Source organism: Columba livia, chromosome Z (assembly GCF_036013475.1).
Source record: "Columba livia isolate bColLiv1 breed racing homer chromosome Z, bColLiv1.pat.W.v2, whole genome shotgun sequence".
NCBI classification, from domain to species: Eukaryota; Metazoa; Chordata; class Aves; order Columbiformes; family Columbidae; genus Columba; species Columba livia.
In genome coordinates this window covers 939089-958177 of record NC_088642.1, presented here as the reverse complement: position 1 = coordinate 958177, position 19089 = coordinate 939089, and the positions used below count along the sequence as shown (strand labels likewise).

The window sequence follows — 19089 nt, the reverse complement described above, 5'->3', positions numbered from 1 at the left end:
AATCAGGCTGAGTCAGATACACAGCATGGAAAATTTCAGCCCAAATGTTTATAGTTTAGCGATTGAAAGCAAGCCCTTATAATGCTGTGTTGGGTAAACTTCACTAATCTGCAAAAATTCCAGCTCTACTTGTAACAACAGTAACGGAATCAAAGCTGTATGGATTAAAAGGCACAGCAACATTCGTACGGAGACAAGGGCTATCGTAGCATTAAAAATAATAGGAACAATTGGCACGTGCACGGAGTATCCAAGGAACTCGGGATGTTTTCCAGGCAGGAATTCATCCCATCTCACAATATCCCTGCAAAATATCCAGCGAGCGTTCTTCAGAGAGATGAACCGAAGGCACAGCAAACAAACAGCACCTTCTTGGGAATAACAGTGCTGGGGGAAATCAGGACTGGGGACTCTCCAAAGGAGAAGGGAAGAGAGCCGGGGGGAACACTTACAGGAGCACTGCCTCAGCGACCCGCTCCCGCAGCCACCCGAGATGGACGCTCAGCGGCCCCGCGCCCTCGGAGAGGCACAACGGCACAAATTCAACACTGCCTGCCAGTATTGTAGAAACTTTTCCAGCAACATGTATAAAACCACCACTTTGAACACCAGAAATATGACATGGGGAGGGCAGGAGTACACAAACCGTGCCATAAAATAAGTGCTTTCCATCTTTTCTAGTCTCATTTTTACTGCATCCAACAAACTGGGTTAATCGGCTTTGTGGAGCCAGGGCAGGTTTTGTCCTCACCGTCCCCTCTGCTGGGACGGTGACCAAGGCGTTCACAGCTTCACCCTGTGCACCGCATTCAATTCGGGGGGGTCAGCGCACTTTGAAGCAACACAAACCTAAATATTCCTGGTAGGCAAAGCGAGGAGAGGAACTGAATTACAATGAACGAGCAGCTGTCACAATATGACCACAGTAACCAAATCAAAATATCAAGCGCTAACCCAGATGAGATTCAAAGGTCACCACATAAGCCAGCAGCTTTCTTCAGCAGCGCCCGCAACCTCGCTCTAATCCTTGTGGAGAAATGCTCCATTAAGCTACAGGAGGGTTAGCAGCGAGTTACTGTACGTTGTAAAGGGGTTTATGTACTAGCAAGAGATCCCAAGGAGAAGGTTGAGGAACATTCCCTAAGAGGGCAGCCGGCAACCGGAGAGGTGATGGGGAGCGATGCTGGATGCGCCGTGCCCGGCGCAGCTACCTGCCCATGCACATTGCATCACCGGGCATGTTCCAGTACACCCGTACAACACCAGCCCAAGTTGGAGGATTGTCAAGCAGCTCTTTGGTTGTTGCCAAGAGAAAAAGAAGCACGGAAAGGAAACAGTGCGATGTGCAGGTGTGTAACAGCAGTTTACGGGGACCTTCCCCGGGGGGCTGGATGACCTGCCAGGAGAAGGGACACCAGACGCACACGTGGGGAGCGGGACGGGGGAGCTGGTGCTCTGTGTCTGAGCAAACGGTGCTCGGCAGCGCTCACCACCACCACACAGCTCGAGTCTGAGCAAACGGTGCTCGGCAGCGCTCATCACCACCACACTCACATTCCTCCTACAATCGCCAGCACAGCCACGACCGGCGCGGGGTGAGCCGCGTCCCTGCCCGGGCACACCTGGCACGAGCTGTTAGTCGCTCACGTACGCTGGCACACGCGCTGATCTGCATAGGGACATCGCTGCCCACACTGTCGGCTGAAATTCCCAAACCTCGTTTAAACCCTCCCAAAATTCCAGGCCATTTGGGACGCTCCGGCCGGGGGACGGTGGCCAGAACCAACGGGACCTCCCGCAAACACCGGCGCTTCCAGGGTCCCTCATCAGGGTATGACACAGCTCAGCCCTTTAACTGGGCGCCTCCAAACGTGCTTCTATAGGGCAGCATTTCTGAAAGCAAGTGAAACCAGTATTTTCACTAAGGTTGGCAAAAACACCGGGAGTGGGGAAGGAGATGTGTGTGTAACCCCAAGCACAGAGGGTTCCGCACAGGCGGCAGAGGGTCCCGCACAGGTGGCACAGAGGGTCCGCACAGGCGGGGCAGAGGGTTCCGCACAGGCGGTACAGAGGGTTCCGCACAGGCAGCAGAGGGTTCCGCACAGGCGGGGCAGAGGGTTCCGCACAGGTGGTACAGAGGGTTCCGCACAGGTGGCACATTCCGCACAGGCGGTACAGAGGGTTCCGCACAGGCGGCACAGAGGGTTCTGCACAGGCGGCAGAGGGTTCCACACAGGCGGCAGAGGGTCCCGCACAGGCGGGGCAGAGGGTTCCGCACAGGTGGTACAGAGGGTTCCGCACAGGCAGCACAGAGGGTTCCGCACAGGCAGCACAGAGGGTTCCACACAGGCAGCACAGAGGGTTCTGCACAGGCGGCAGAGGGTCCCGCACAGGCGGGGCAGAGGGTCCTGCACAGGCGGCAGAGGGTTCCGCACAGGCGGGGCAGAGGGTTCCGCACAGGCGGGGCAGAGGGTTCCGCACAGGTGGCACATTCCGCACAGGCGGTACAGAGGGTTCCGCACAGGCGGCACAGAGGGTTCTGCACAGGCGGCAGAGGGTTCCACACAGGCGGCAGAGGGTCCCGCACAGGCGGCAGAGGGTCCCGCACAGGCGGCAGAGGGTCCCGCAGGCTCTTTGCATGTTCCCCAGACCCCATGGCGTGACTTAAGAAGGGAGTGTTGAAATTTCCATGCTTTTTTTGGCTGATGTTAGACCCTCTAAAACTGCTGTAACCATGTTTTGTACGTGAATCCATACAAATGACTACAAGCTCCAACATCGCCCCGTATGTTGAACAACTCGCAAATATTTCCCAATATGAAAAGACAAGGCATATTTCAGGGACATATATAAGAGCTGAAGAATGATATATCGCAGTCGAGCCCCGTGTTTGTTTTGGCGCGCGTTCAACCCTTTAAAGCGAAGCGTTTGGTTAGTTCATTGACAACGGCAGAAGAAGGGTGTGATCTTGGCCGAGCATAAACATTACTAATATTTTTACATCATCTATTTACTTTAACCAAACTCATTCATCAAGCGTAATTAAAGAAAGTAGCTATCATTCACTTACAAATAATTACAGCCTCTCCGCGCGCTGCCGCCGCGTTTAAAAAGCCACCTTCCCACCCTTAGGCCGAGTACAATCAGCCCCAAAACGCGCACCAGGGATTTAAGCCCTCGGAATTCTCTTTCTGGGTCACTTATTCCCCTTTCAACAACGCGGCCACGTTAGGAAATGCGATTTCTTACTTTGTATTCTGGAATTGACAAAGGGAGGAGAGAGATTGTCGTGCGACCCGAGGTCTCTGCTCGCCATATGATCATAGTGAGTCCCATCGCCATAGTTCTGTTGACAAATTGGGAAAAAAAGACAATTTTACAAGTTGAAAAGGCATTTCGCGAAACCTACAGGTCCCTACTTCCCTTCCCTTCCCAGTGTGAAGTGGGCTATAAGAAACATCACTGCCTTGATCGTTTTCCCCTATTGATTCTGCTGGAAGCGATGTGTTCCGGAGCGGTTTTAAAGCTGTTTCAAATGTTTATTTCATTAGTACTTGACTTTGCTTTGCTGTGTGGATAATCCCGAATGGGTGACTGACACGAGGCGCCTCAAATTTGGTTCTGTAGCATCCAGCATAAAGCTCTTAGCCTCAAAGTCTTCCTGCCCTTAACGTGCAAGAAGAGCGAAGAAATACTTCTTTTCACGTTTTGCTTTTTAAATCTACTTTTATGTAGAAATTTGCTACATTCATGCACTGGCCTATAAAAAAATCAATCAGAAATTAAACTACAACTATTGGCCAAGGGCAGCAGTTCCGCAATGTTTTGTTTCTTCGGTTCGGAAGAACTCACGAGCAACTAATTCTCCCGACATGGAAATACCATCATCATTCTACAAGGCGGGAGGGAGAGCGAGGTCAGGCTGTGTGCAGCACAACTCTGCCACTCAATGCGCGCTCCTGATTGAAACTGCAGAATTCTTCCCGGGCTCGTGCTCTTTTCTTTATATCTCCAAACTTAATTGTGCGCTCACATTCAAGTTTTTGCATGCATAAATAATTGTGTGTGCAAATTTCGAATTGACTTTTCAAAACGTTTTTCCCTCGGAAGCAATACAAGTGTCAAGTTAAAAAAAAAGGGATAAAAATACACGCGACAGATGCGAGCGGTAATGACGTAATGGATGCTAAGCAGCACGGAATAAGAAAAGGTGTCGGGCGGGGGACCCCCTGCGCTGACCCCCGTTGAAGACCCCCAGGGGAAGGACAGGGCAGGATGAACAGGGAGCCACGCTTCTCCTCCGCACTCGCTCCAGGGCATGGCGCTGCTCGCCAGCCCCGATCCTTCACGTTAATTAGAAAACAATTAAAGAGCAATTTAAACAAACTGCTTAAATAAGGGCAGAAGTAAGAGCGAAGGCACTTTTTGCCCAGTGTTAAGTGTTCTTCATGCGTTTGCAGGGAGTAAACACAAGTAATCATCGTGGAGCTGAAGCACAAGGCGTGCCCAGCCGGGGAGGGGAGCCAGGATGCTCTGGTGTGGGAGCCAGGATGCTCTGGCCAGAGAGCCAGGATGCTCCGGTGTAGGAGCCGGGATGCTCCGGCTGAGGAGCTGGGATGCTCCGGTGTGGGAGCCGAGATGCCCCAGTGTGGGAGCCAGGATGCTCTGGTCAGGGAGCTGGGATGCTCTGACCATGGACCTGGGATGCGCCGGTGTGGGAGCTGGGATGCTCTGTTGTGGGAATCAGGATGCTCTGGTGTGGGAGCTGGGATGCTCTGGTGTGGGAATCGGGATGCTCCGGTGTGGGACCCAGGACGCTCCGATGTGGAAGCCGGGATGCTGCGGTGTGGGAATCGGGATGCTCCAGTGTGGGAATCGGGATGCCGTGGCCAGGGAGCCGGGCTGCAGGGGGGGCTCAGAGGACAGGGACAGGGCAGCCCCCACCGCACTGCTCGGCAGCGGCTCGGGCCACACGGCACAGCTGCTCTGCTGGAAATAGCATTTCATCCCCACCGAAGTAACCGGCATCCCAGCCCGGAGGTGTCCAAAGAATGTGGAGAATCACTGAGAGCTGCAATCGAAATGACTGACTCCAGCTGTCTCGCAGAGCTCGGCAAGCGCCGCGCGTCGCCGCGCCGGAGCGGCTCCGTGTCTGCGTCCCCTGCGGGACCCACCGCACATGGGAGCGGAGGTGTGGGGGACAGCCCCAATGGCCCCTTCTCCAGCTTCACTGCCCAAATCTTGGCCCGTGGGGTGGCCGCGGAGCTCCCACGGGCAGAGGAGCTGCCCACAGCCTCTCCTCGGCTCTGCTGACACCGCGATCCCCGAACCCCTGCAAAGCCAACCGCGGGAAGGGAAGAGCGGGCACAACACCCTGCGGCACCCGCTGGCTCAGGGGTGGAGGTGCTTCACACAGCCCAGCAAGAAAAATGGTTAATTAATATTCTCACCACCTGTTCGAGGTAGTGGAGCAGGTGCCAAATTCAATCACAGGATCAAGTTTGAATGTTGAGGAATTAAAAAAAAAGGCAATTTTAAAGACAGACTAGGGCTAACTTTGCATGCCCGTTTTTCTATGCAATCAGGTGTAAAACTCATATTTAAGATTGGAAATTTACATATGCAGGAAGTCTGGTTTGGGGAAAAAGATTAGATATACTTACCCTGGATGGACTAGGATGTCCTGTATTCCCCCAGGACCCTGAGCTAGTTCTGTCTTCTACATCTAGGGACAAAAAAGTTCTTTAGGCTTTATTGCAATAATTCTTTCCTTTTGTATAGGCACTTTTAAATTAATGTTTCAAATTAATCTCCTGTTGCCTTTAATTAAGAATCAGGCACAGGGCTACTACGATGGTAGTGGCTTCTGACCCACCGCTTAAATTAACTCATTTAAATTCACAGCAGAAATGAACCGGACCCTCAGGATCCTGAGGGCTGAGCAGCAAAGCGGCTCCAGCAGCGCCGTGTCTCAGCGCTCCACGCCGTGATGCTCTGGAGCAGCTACGGGCCCACCCGGATCTCCAGCACAAACCCAGCTCTTGTCAACAGGAAAAGCAAAGCCTGGCAAACCAGATGAAAGCTCGTGGTTCCCGTGAGGCGTGTTTGGGGGAAAGCAATGCTCCCCGCACCGCCTCCTTCCGGCTTCGGCTCCAGAACCAGCACCTCAGGCAAGAGAAAAGCCCATTCCTAAAGTGAAGCACAGAGATTTCTGTCCTGTTCTCTCTCATTTGACAGAAAATTCCTGGCAGCCGTGGGGTGGGAGACCCTCCAGCACCATTCTGGGTGGTTTGACCTGTCTTCCCCTCCGTCGCTAGACTGCAACACCACATTGTCCTCCCCGAAACCAGGTTGTGAAGCCATTCTGCACACGGACGCTCTCCACCTCTCACAGCTCCCAACGTTTCTTCGCTGATGCCACTGTTTTTATCGCCTTCCCCAAGTCTTTCCTTTGCTAAACGAGTTGGGAGTCTCCAAGAGTTTCCCCTTGGCTGAAAACTGAACGTACCAGCAGCCCAGCCAGGCACCCGCACCAGGTTTAACGGGAGCTGTGAATAATGCCACTGAAATCACAGTTCACTCCGCTGTTAATTCAAATAAATGAGATCACTCACGCTCAACATTAAGCACATCCTTTAGTACATTGGTGGACTGGGCCGGACTGCTTAAATGCACTACCTTTTTTTGCTTAGAGTATTTTAAATCTCAGGAAATGTGGTTGACATTGATCTGTAACAGCATTATTGCACGTTTCAGTGCGATTTTCCACCTCACTCCTGTGTACCCACTGGCATCCCAATGAAATAAGAATATTGCTCGCTTTTGCCATGCACAAACAGGAGCTTTCATTTAACTGGAGAAATATATATTTGGGGTCGGCAGGGGCTCCACGTGGCCCAGAATCCGACATGGCCATCGGCACTGGGAAATACGGTACTGGGACCAAGTCTGGTTGACTTCCAAAATATATTAAAACAAAATAAACCACACACACAAAACCAAAACAATAAACCCCACACATTTGTATAGTTTAATACTTTGCCCCGATTGCAATTCCTGTTATCTCAATAACAGATGAACGTGTTAATAGCACAAGGCACTCTTAGGTAAATATTTAATTAAGCTCCAGAAAAAAAGAAAGAAAATGTGTATCATTCACCTGACAGATCAGATCAAGCATTCTATTAGGTTAATTAGGCATACTTTTAAAAATCATTTGTGTTATGTAACAGGCAATTAACTGTGTAGAGCCCCCATCCACCGCCTGCTAAAAACCAGTGGCTATTACCCCCTGACTTTGATGGGCACAATCCCACCCTCGAGCATCCCGGGTTCCAAACTGCACCTCTATATAACAACCTTCAGTTATTAGTGTTTATAATGACCTTCAGTTATTAATGTACGTCTCTTTTACGAAGAGCCAGCTAATCCGAAGCAATAGCTGTTGTCAAGGCCCCTCGCCCTGCCCATGGCCAGCGCGGGATGTCCGCGCCAACCAAGCTTTGCCGCCCGCTGTTCCGTACGTTAGGATTTATATGTTCAGAACGCAGGGCCGTGGTCTTGGGCACTCTAATGCGTCACCTACAATAGACTTCAGAGGTGTGTGCAAGCAGTGACCCTGCTCTTGGACACAGAGCCCAAGGATGAGCCGAGACTAAGCGGGGCGAAAGCCCAGCCTGGGAGGGGGAAGCACGGCTCAGCGGGATGGACTCGGCTTTTGGGGACGCATTGGCGAAGACAGACATTAAGGGTACCCAACACCATCCTGCACACCCAAGTATCCTACAGTGGGCAGAGACAGCAGTCTAACCTCACAGAGCAACTCTCTAACACTTGTCTACACTCCCAAATTTCTACCCGCCTCCAATTGGGCTGAAACTCCCACGTAACGCTCAGGTTCTTCCACCAGAGCAAAAAGTTCCGGACTCCGACCAGAAAAGGCCGAGCGATGGCTCTTGTGCCTTATCTTCGGGGGTCGCGTCTTAGCTTTCCACCAATTTTCTTTGTATTGAGACTTAAATGTGCAAACTACACTATATTACTCTGCAAAACATCAATGAGAAGGCTTAATTAAGTAACACTGACAGATAAATCCATTTCTTTCGCAGTAATCAAATCAAAGCAGGTTGACATAACACAGGAACTTAATACGGTTATTCCCTCGTAATTGGAAAAAGGCCCTTTACTTCTCATTAAAGCAATCTTCTGGGTATTGGCATAATAAGAAGGCTCAGGGCTTTAATACTGCCCTATAAAAGCCCCAAGATACAGACCCCTTAAGCAAACATGCCAGATTATCTAATTCCTCGATCACAGTGGAACATGTAGTTATTGTTTTAAACTACTAATTCTTTATCTCAGCTCCAGACAAAAAGAAGGAACTCGGTCTAAAGCAGGGAACACCAAGCCCTATAAAAACGCACGCTCTAGCGTTTTCCAACAACCCCACCATCTTCAGCTGGGAAATGGAGAGCTTAGCGAGATGAAAGATGTTCTCAGACATCAAGAGTTGCAAAGAGCGAATAAACCCCCCCGTTTCATGGCTCGTGTGTGTTTTCTCGGCGGAAGCTGCGGTGCTGAGCAGATGGGCTCTTGTCTCTTCTCATATGGCTCACGCGGCTCCTCGTGGCGTGACCGGCGAGCCACCGACAGCCAAAAGCCACCGACTCCTGTCCCCTCCGACCAGCCCCTCTCCAACCCGAGGGGAAGAGCCCGCACTAATTGCTACCTACCTCATCTCGCCCAGTTTACTAATAATTTAGCATGACAGATCTTGCGAGAACCTCTGTAAGCTCCTAAACCTAATTCCGGAAATTTATTATGTGCCCTGTAAATACCGCCACTTAGGTAATTAGGCCAGTGAAACCCTAATGACACCAAAGTCAATGCAAAATTCTCCAGTGACTTATTCTCAGAGCCTGGATTTATCCCAGAGTGCACAAACTCCAACACGTATGTAATTTTCTCCAGAATGTGGCTCCTGTAAATTAACCTCACTTCATCACGGGCATTAGAACGCGACATGACAAAAAGCAAATCATCACGGACAGATGTGGTCGGTTTTGCAGAATACGACTCATGTGCAATTAATATGGCGGGATTTGAACAGCATAACTAAAGCCTCACTCAGCATCTCGGACGTGCCACCTACAAGTAAAACTGGTGTTTGAGCACTTTAAGCAAAGGACCCGAGCAAAGCAAATGCAACTGAATCTAGAAAAGATGTTCAGTCTGCAGCGTGAGTTTGGCTGGACTCAGATCGGATGATCTCTGTTAATGGCCTGGGGAAATAAAGGCGGTAGTTCAGACACGCTGTGCGACTCTCAGCCAGCTCCTGCTTTATATAAGGGGCTTCGATGCAGAATCTGGAGGTGCCGTGTAAGGTGACGTGACCTTGGTCGCAATGCCCGGTGCCCTGAACTCCCTTTGGGGAAGTCCCATTCAACCACTTGAGGTGCTCCCAAACACACCTGACAATTCGAAAATTAGTCTGTTGGTTGGTTGTTTCTTCTGGAAAAACACACAAACCCGGAAAACAGAACAAAAACCACCACCCACACACACACACACAAACCCCCACCACCCAACAAGCAACACCAGGCTCCTCTTTGCCAGAGTCGTCCAAACAAATGCTTGGGAAATCATCCAAGCCTGTTGCAATAACACAGGGCGATAAACTAGATGACTCTGGAATATGACCACCTCCAATAATGAAAACGGGCACATACGTGAAATCCTAAAATCACATGCTAGGAAATTACACTCTCATGCTTCACTCTGGTAAATGGTAACATGGGTATTGCTGCCGTTTTGCTCCTAGAAAGGCAGTTGGGTAAATAAAAAATAATCTTTAAAAAAGCTTCTGGTTCTCAGCACCATTCTGAGCAGCATCTTGAGCAGTTTGATGAGAAAATCCTCCCCCAAGCTTTGCACAAAACCCAGAGCACACTCCCAAGCTCTGGCCAAACCAGCACACTCACCCAAGTCAATAGAGACGCATATACATATATGTATATATATTGTTTTCATCAGGTAAACCTCCTCGTTATGGAGAGACGGGTGAAATTCTTCTGCGGGAGTTTTCCATTTAATTGGGACTAAAGCATCATCTCTGGTGTTTGTGTTCCCTTGGTTGAGAATAACCACGATTTCACGTTTAACACGGCAATGTTGGGAGAAGCGGCGCAATGGCCATCACGGCGCTGAACAAGTGTAGTAATGGTGGCGCTGAGCAAGCAGCCCGCACCGGGAAATCTGCCCTTTCTCTGCCCGCTCCACCGCAAGAAATACACAACCACGGGCCTTTCGTTTCTTGTTAACACAGTGCTAGGCTGGATTCTTGTAAAGGATCTGCATAAACCACATATCAAGCCAATAATTCTTGAAGAACAGTCATTTCATGTGCGTAATTGCAAAATAATATTTACTGATATAATGATTTGTCTTTGTGGCTCTGAAATAGAACTGCGTTGCTCTAAGTCCAAAATAACATAACAAACTTGGAAAATATTTTAACATACAGGAGCATAAAAATACTTAAATTGATGACATTTTCAGATTTGAATTTTATCTTCAAGGAAAAAAGAGCAAGTAGTTAATTAACCAATGAAGGTAAGTTTCTGTGGGATTTAACAGCCAAAATATCCTCAAACGAGAAGGAAAAGGACCGAGATCTCTACGTGAAACAGACTTTTGCACACACGCCAGCATCTCTCATTGGATCTCCTGTTGGGTCCAAAGTGCGAAGGATGGGGACAATGCCGGGCTCTGATTGTGATTATCACACTCAGACAAGCACAAGAACCAGGAACTCGGGCACTGCGGTTTCCCTTGGAGCTCCAAGGCACCTTAGGAACGGTCCAGCCGATCCTACTCACACAGACCGAGTTCAACACACCCGCTCTGGGGACTGATGTCTTTTCTGCTCTTTGCTTTTTCAAAAGAATTTCATGTTTTTTAAGAACTATGTTTTTTAAGAACTAAATAAAAAGCGAGCTCAACGAGAAAGGACAAAATCCAGAAGAAGGATAAAAGAGCAGCAGATCAAGGGAAGAACGAGCCGGTCAGCTGAAGGGCTGGCGTATTTAAATGCACACCCACTGATGTAAGATGTTTGAAGATTTTGCTCTAAATGTCATATGGTAAGAAGGCACTGGAGAGGGAGGTGCTGTGGAAGAAGGGCAGCTGAAGGTGAGCAAGCAGAGAAGGAGCCAGGAGATGGGGATGGGGCCGACGGCACAGACTGGGATGGGGCAGGGACACCAGGGATGGAAACCGCGACCTGAGACAGGAGACAAGATGGGGATGAGAGAGATGGAAGACATGGAAGATGATGAGAGAGGTGGAAGATGATGAGAGAGGTAGGAGACAATGAGAGAGATGGGAAATGATGAGAGAGATGGGGAACAAGACGGGGACCGATGAGGAGGGACGCGGTCCAGCCCACGGGGCGGGAGAACCCACACCGCGTCAACCCACAATCAACAGACCAACCACGAGTCCATTGGCCTTTCCCCAAGAGCCGTGTGGAGAAAGCACGGGTTCAAAATGGGGAATTCCTATTACTTCTTTGAGAAACAATTTCCTATTGGTTTGCTCAAGGGATTAGATGCAGAGCTTTAGGTGTTTTTCAGACCAGCTGCCAGATATATGCAATGCACTTCAATGGCTGCCGTTAAAGCCACACATAATTGGAAAATTCGTTTGAATCAGACGATCATTTTACTTTCTGCCTGAATTTCCAAGGTCTGTACAAATACCCACGGATGGTCGCCACTCGACAGCATTTGCCATAAACCACCAACAGTGTCAACAAATCTAAACGGTTCTCCATCTCGATATTGCTAACAAAGGATCGCACTGTCCGGCCGCGGGTGAGGGCACAGACCCTCACATTGTCTCCAGGGTGTTACACAAGCTCTTCTCCAGCACACACACGGCACGGAGGCCGTGCCTGGATTGCACATGACTTTCACACATCCACTCCATCTGCCCAGCTCCGGCATTTAACCCGTTTCTAGCAGATCTGCTGGAAATACAAGCAGATAGTGAGAAAAAGTCTATGTTCTAGTTATATTGTCCTTTCCTGCTTATCGGGTTGATTCTGTTCTGGTTTTGGATAGTTGGGGGCAGGGAGTGCTGTGGGAAAAGGGTTTCCTGAGGAAAATGGCTCTTTTATTTACTTTAACATGAGAGAAGATGAAGTTTAGTAGGAAAGCGTCTGCTTCTCAGGACTCTTTGAGTTACAAAATGAACATGGTTTATAAACGGTGGTTATCTAATTAATTTACTGTATATTCATATATAGTCTATAGTAAAGTACTTCATTTTTACTTGAACCCAACAACCTAGAGCACTCCAGAGTTATAATTAACCACACTTGCTCCAGGCAAAGTGCGTATGTTCTACACCATGACCTAAAAATATATAAGGGTAGATTTGCTTAAGCTCTCCTTGTGTAACACTTTATGAAGGTCTCGGTACGAGGCAAATGGACGTTTCAGTTTCAAACGAGTCACCAAAGGCGATGGTGGAAACCTGGATGAGAAGCGACCTACGGCCAGGCCGCTTGTGATGGGACGGCCAACCAGGAGACAATGGTGGGCTTGTCTTCTCTTACAAACGACAATGACCTCAATGATTCACTGCACGGCACCCCAAGCTTCTCTGCACAGACACTCGGACACTCATCTCAGCTATGGAGCACCCGGAGCCAAAGGTCACCTTATTTAACACTTTGTTATTTGAGCTTCTAAATAAATACATTTTCCAATGGGTTTTTTTGCACCGGAAAATTTTTGCCATGAAGTATTAATCCTAAGGTTTGTGTCTTCAGTACGAACTCCCTGCACAAGGATCCCAAATCTTTTTGGGAAGGCAGAAACACCAAGAGAAATGAGAGCAAAGAGCACGTTGAGTCCCCATCCCTGGAGGTTGACCAGGAGGCTCTCGGGGACAAGGCTGGGCTATGGTTGGACTCCATCATCCTAAAGGTCTTGTCCAACCCAAATCATTCTGGGAGTGCCCAGCAGCTCCTCACTCTTTCCTCCTTTTTTCCTGCAGCTTATGGATGGATCGGATTTAACTCTTAATTAACAGAAATAATATACGAGGAGTTTGACTTACAAGAAGCACCCCTCTCACAAACTGCTAAAATAAGCTGAATAATGGTATGAAGCAGCATTTAATAATTTGCTCCCCAGTCCCACAGCGTTAGTAATCTCATTAAGAGCTGGCGGCAGCGCTGCGATATATCACAGCAATCTGGGGAGGGCACCGCGCTCCACGGGCGAGCAAAGAACAACCAGGTTACGCTCTGCTCCTCTGCCGTAAGGAGATTATCGCATGGAATAAGCCAGCCCAGGAACTCAGAGCATCATGTAGACAACAGCACCTTCAGCACGATACTTACCCTCATAAAAAGCTATCTGCCCTGATCCAAAAAGAAAAAAATACCAAGAAATGTGTTCTTCAACTTGATGCCGGCAACTTAACCACACAATGTTATATGTAAATACAGAAGAGACCCAACGCCTCCAGCAGAAACCAGGGGAAGAAGCGGGAAGACGAGCATTTTCAAAATGAGGTAATAAGTTTAAGTGCTGAAATAGCTCATTAAAAACTTAATCCAGGAACGTCTATAAACACTAGGGTCCCGGCACCTAAACAGAGCTGAACCAGGAGGGCCCAGCGTGGAGCTGGAGAGGGCACCGGCACCACGAACACGGAACCCTGCAGGCTGGGCTGACAAACCATCACCATTATAAAACAGAGGTGGTATTTGTTTTCACTCGCATGCAGTTGTGCGTTGAGCCCCCACTCCTGCAGCAGCAGCCCTGCCCCGTGACAAAAAAATCAAGCATTACAAAAATGCAGACTTTATTTTCCACTTAGGAGCAGGAAATGAGTTCAGTGATGGGCTCGTTCCCTTTGAACGGGGAGCGCATCTGCTGGAGCTGTTCCTGTCTACACTGCGCTGTTCTCTAAACCAGATTCGCTGCAGACCACAGCAGCAGCTGCTTCTGGGCCTCTCCGGCCACCACACGACTGGTGCGTTCCCAATATTTATGCTTCTTGGAAACACAAGGATTAGTGGGGAATGTGCAACTGGAAAAAACTGAGGTAAAAAAGCGAAAAAGAAAACAAGAGCCCAAAGCCAACCTGCGCAAATCCAGTTCATCCCGTCCCAGATGATACCCAGTGCAGGGAATAACAGCTCCTGTCCTGATTGCAAACCATGCGCAGCTGCTGAAAGGGAACGCAAACTAAACAGAAGAAAAACAGCTAATGAAACTAAAGGACATTTCCTGCTAAACTTGTAATCTTGGGAGAACAGCGCTTTAATTTAAGCCTATTTTAAAATGACTTCATCTATATGAAAATTACATTAAAACTGCCCTAGATGTATTTGCATTTAAAGCGTATTACGACAGCCCTTAGCAAACAGTTTCTATTTACCGGACACTTGCTGTCGTAAGACAATCCATATGTTTCTGGGCAGAGAGTATCAACTGACAAGGGAAAAAATCTACTAGAAATCCATTCTAGAGAAGTTCTAAGTGATCTATTCCAGCTGAATTTAGGAGGGAGAAAGCGCCTGGGGCAGCCCAGCTTTGTCATCAATGCCCCAAATTTCCCATTTGGGTTGCAATTCTGCAATTCTCCACAACCCCAAAACCCTATGATTTGTGAGCCCCAATTATTTCAGTGTGACGGCTAAAAGAGCTCCTCAATACAATGCCATATTAAAACGCCTGTTCATTCTCATAGTTACACGTAGGCATTTAGCAAAGCGCACCTTCGGCAGCTCGAGCTCTGCTCAAACCACCCATAAAGCATTACTGAGAGATCACTGCCACATGAATGCGCTGAGGGTGCCAAAGGACAATGTGTTCGCGCTCAACACTCTCCTGAGATTATTTGTAATATTATAATGCCACTAAACGCAGAAATCTCAATTTTTCTCCCCAAATTCATATTTCCAAACTTTCCATGAATGCTTTTTAGGCTTCCCTTGACCCACCTGTTCTGAAGCCGCTCAAGCCACAGAGATCCAGTAAGATTTGCTAATAAAACAGGTTTCAAGCACTCAACTCAAAGAAGATGGAACAAAAGCATTGCAACGTTGGTCAAGAACATTCTTTCCTATCTTTTATCTGATATCTTAATGTATATTGTACATAGAAAGTATTAAATATCAGGACATCCACAAAAGTGGATGTTTAAAGGCTTTAAACACCAGTCCCGTGATGCGAGAGCCGCATTTTAGGCGTTTCCTGCACCGTCAGAACACGTGGGGTCAGTTCTAAGGCAATATGTGCTGTTTAACTCACCAGCACGTCCCCCAGTTCAACTGGAACGCTTGGCTAATGGAAAACAAAATGCACCTGCAACCATATGCCCTCTTAAAGAAAGGATAAATAAGTATGTATATATACACATTTATCAACTAAGCATGTTTCAGGAGAAAAAAAAAAGGAGATGAGCAAATGACTACATGTCATGGCTTTTTCACCACTTGATATTTACCTAAGGAAAAGGCTATTTGTCTTCAACGATGCCACAAACTACTAATGGTGTATTGGGATCTGGGCATTAGGTAGCAAAAGTAAATGTTTTCTTCTTATTCCAAGCTGTGTAAAATCAAGTGCGTATTCCACCCTGGATTTTGCTCGGGTTCTTTGGACAGGAAACTTCCCTCACGACACCCAAAAATGAACATAACGCACTGGAAACATCCAGACAGGGAACAGCACAACAGGTTATGATGACAACTGAATTGTGACGCTTCGAGCGTCTCTTGACTAATTCTGCATTGTAATAGAAAAGCTTTAAAAAACAGAGAGGATGACATCCACATGAACGCCAAATTAATTCATTATGATCAGTGCTACCACAACGAACGCCAAATTAACTCGTCACCGTAGGACACACAAAGCCCTGCCCACGCGTTATACGGGCTGACGGAAAAGAACAGGACGCCTGTGCTCGGCAGATACAGGAACGCACGACCCTCCCTGCACATGGTGTCCGTCCGTCCATCCATCCATCCATCCATCCATGCTGGGCACATTGTCCTGGACTTAACCACCATGGGCTGCCCTCCTCTGCCCATCAAACCTCCTTGACGCTTCTCCAGGGCTGAACTCCATAAGGGCAGCGGTGGCTTGGGAAGCAGAGCCTGGGGAGCGAGGGCTCTGAACCCCCCAGGCTCTGCATCTCCCATTTTCCAGCCTGGCCACAAGAAATGCACCGGGCTCCGACTCCCACTGCTGCCGAGGAAACCCCCATTCCTTTGCAAAAACTCATTAGAAGAAAAATAAGTGTAAAAACACCCTGGAAGGGCAGATGGAGACTGCCGAGTGTCTCATCCTCCTTGCTCACCCCTTTGGTGAACATTCGGGAACGCAGGGGCTCCCGTGGTGAAAGATGCCAAAAGAAGGAGTTTTGGTGCATCATTGGAAATCCTCTGTCTTTAGATCATCCTTCAAGTCATCTTAATAAATTATAAGGACTATTGGAGATTGCTGCTGAGATTTAACCTTGGGAAGAGCCCGTGCCTTTCTGAAGGGTGTGTTTAGCCAATTCTGTACAGGTCATTCAAAAAGAAATCATGCTTAAAGGTATCCTTCGAAATGAACTTAGGGCATTTAAAACCGCAGAGGTGTGCAGGTGGACAAGTGGTGTCCCTCCACCGAGCCAGCACACTTGGCCATGGCCCACTGGAATGTGTTACGCCACTCCCATGAAGTATTTTTTCCTGTTACATACCTTGACAGTACTGAGGGAAAAACAACCACGGGCTCAAGAGCCGGAAACTTTACACCCACCACGTCTAGATCGGAGCTCCTGCCTCCCTCCCAGCTACTGAATTTGTTAATAGAAGGGTTTGCCAGCAGAATTTGGGGGAGAATTTCCATCCTTCCTCCTCCGCTCTCCCTTTGTAGCGCTTTGCCAAGCCAGAGAGCAAGAATGCAGGCACCAGTCCCAAAGCAACCCAGGTACCTCTGGTGGCAGCAACGCCAGCGGAGCTCCTGGGCTTAGGAGAGCCCATTTAAAAGCAGAGCACCCCGTCCTTTGGTCCACAGGTCACTGTGAGCGGCGGCCGGCGGAACGGCCCGGTGCAGCGGAACCGCGCTGGCTGCAGCGCGTCCTGTTTACAGCCCAGCTCCCCCGCGAGCCCTGCAGCCACGGCACTCGTTGGCCTGCATGCTCATCGGGATATCTTTATCCGGCTGCGGAACACGGTTACAGACCACAGCGGACTTCCAACACAACGCTACCTGTAAGCGGCAAACACAGCGCGCTGGTCCAGCCCGCCGGGGCATCGGGGCAGCGCCTCCGCACACCCACGGCAACCTGCGGCTTCTCCCTTCCCTGGCACAATGTATTCTAACATACGTGTTCACTTAGGAAAAGACTAAACCAAGAGAGGTCAGTTTAATGAAAAGAGACTGACACAATGGAAGCAGCTAGGAGATGTCTTTTTGTATCCCAACTGCTATTTCTTCCATTATTTAGGGGTACTTGTATTCCCAATATGACATAAGCCCCAAACTATTTTTTTGTACACAAAGCACAGGTACAAACACAAGAATCTCAGCGTTAGGAAGTCGACAGATTTTCCCCACCTAATTTATTCAAGGTTTCTCTTTTTTAAAAATAAATCACTTACAATTTCAGCTCTAGTGGCAAAAGGTTTACTGGTCTCTGTACTTCATTACAGGTTTTTTATTAAGTCATGTTTGTTCTTTTGAGTAGCAAATAAAACTACTGAAAAGGGCAGGTTGGTTTGTAAAGGAGACAGATATGACCTACAGGGAACACGTTTTACTGGAGTGAAATAAACTGAGGAAACAGTTTGCAGATTAAAAAGCCCTTAAAAGGAAGCATCATCTTTAAAAGAGCAAAAGCAAGCTTTGCTGAGGAAAGCAGCTGGGAGGAGGAAGCGCTCGTGCTTTCATGCCGCTGCTTTGATGGTGCGAGGACGGGCGGCAGGACGGGGACCGTGCTCTGTGGGGCCCAGCACAGCCAGGACACGGGTGCGCACACGGCTGAGCGCACACACGTGTATACATACACACGCACACAAATACGTATTCACGCTCTTTTCAAAAGTGATGAAAGGTGAGGGAAAGCGCTGGCCTCGCCAGCCCCGCGCACGTGTGCTCTGCCGTGTCCTCTCGTGGGGCTCCCACTCCTGCCCTGTCCACGCAAGCTCCCAAACCAGCCGATAACACACAGGACAAGCGAGTGACACAACCCTTCCCGATCTCCTCTCATCCCGGGCAAGGCAGCAGCGTTTCCCTACTCTTTCCAGCCAACTAACCCAGCATATTCTTCTCTCCCACTTTTTGTGATGCTTGCCCTTACGGTTGTGTTCCAATGCCCCGCACGATGTTTCACAAGCAAACAAGAGGGATATGCACAAGGACTGACCACCTTCCATTTGAAAGTTTCCATTAATGGAATTAACCGTGTTTACATAACTTCCTGCTGTTAAACTTATTTCATATCCTCGTATCTTTCATCCAAGCCATTTCCCCTTCCAAGAAAAGAACAGAACCTCCCCAAGGGCACGGGATGCAGTTGGTTGTGTGCAGCAAACGCTCTGCTTTGGGTTCTCCCTGTGGCCTCCTGACCCCGAGAGCCGCATTGTCCCCAGTCACCCCACCACCGGCCAGAGGTGGCTTTTCCCAGCAGCAGTGCTGTCAATTGATCTGTATTAGATCTGTTCCCCAGCCGCTCTGCGGCTTCTTGGGATGAGCATCCAGAGCAGCAACACCAAGTGGTGCTGGGCTCGGTCCTGAGCCTGCAGTGTCCCTCGGGCACAGGAGGAACGGTGTCTCCTCCGCTTCCACCCACGGGATCCCCTGTGCACACGGGCAGCGTGAGGCTGGAAGCGGGGAGGGCAGCCGTGTGCATGTAGGAACAGACAGGGCAATCACCGCCCCAAGGTGACGTACCCATTTGTCAAAGCTCAAATCACTAAGAACTTGAGTTCTGGTTTGGGTCCGCTACCTACGTACCATATATACAACTAAACCATCACAGAACCTACAGATTTATATATACGCCATACAAAAATGC

The 19089-nt window shown here is 49.0% G+C and overlaps 1 protein-coding gene across 31 annotated transcripts in view; it reads right to left on the bottom strand.

Annotated features, from left to right (window-relative positions):
• The window catches only part of LOC135577379 (transcription factor 4), a 176395-nt gene that overhangs the window by 117185 nt on the left and 40121 nt on the right, over positions 1-19089 (bottom strand). For 28 of the 31 annotated variants that reach the window (XM_065046755.1, XM_065046757.1, XM_065046756.1 and 25 more), the window contains 2 exons: positions 5664-5725; positions 3250-3346 (listed from right to left, as the gene is read on the bottom strand). The exons of the other annotated variants lie outside the window; for them this stretch is intronic. In XM_065046755.1, coding sequence (XP_064902827.1) covers positions 3250-3346; positions 5664-5725 — 159 coding nt within the window. The remainder of the gene's footprint in view (positions 1-3249; positions 3347-5663; positions 5726-19089) is intronic. 31 annotated transcript variants of the gene reach the window in all.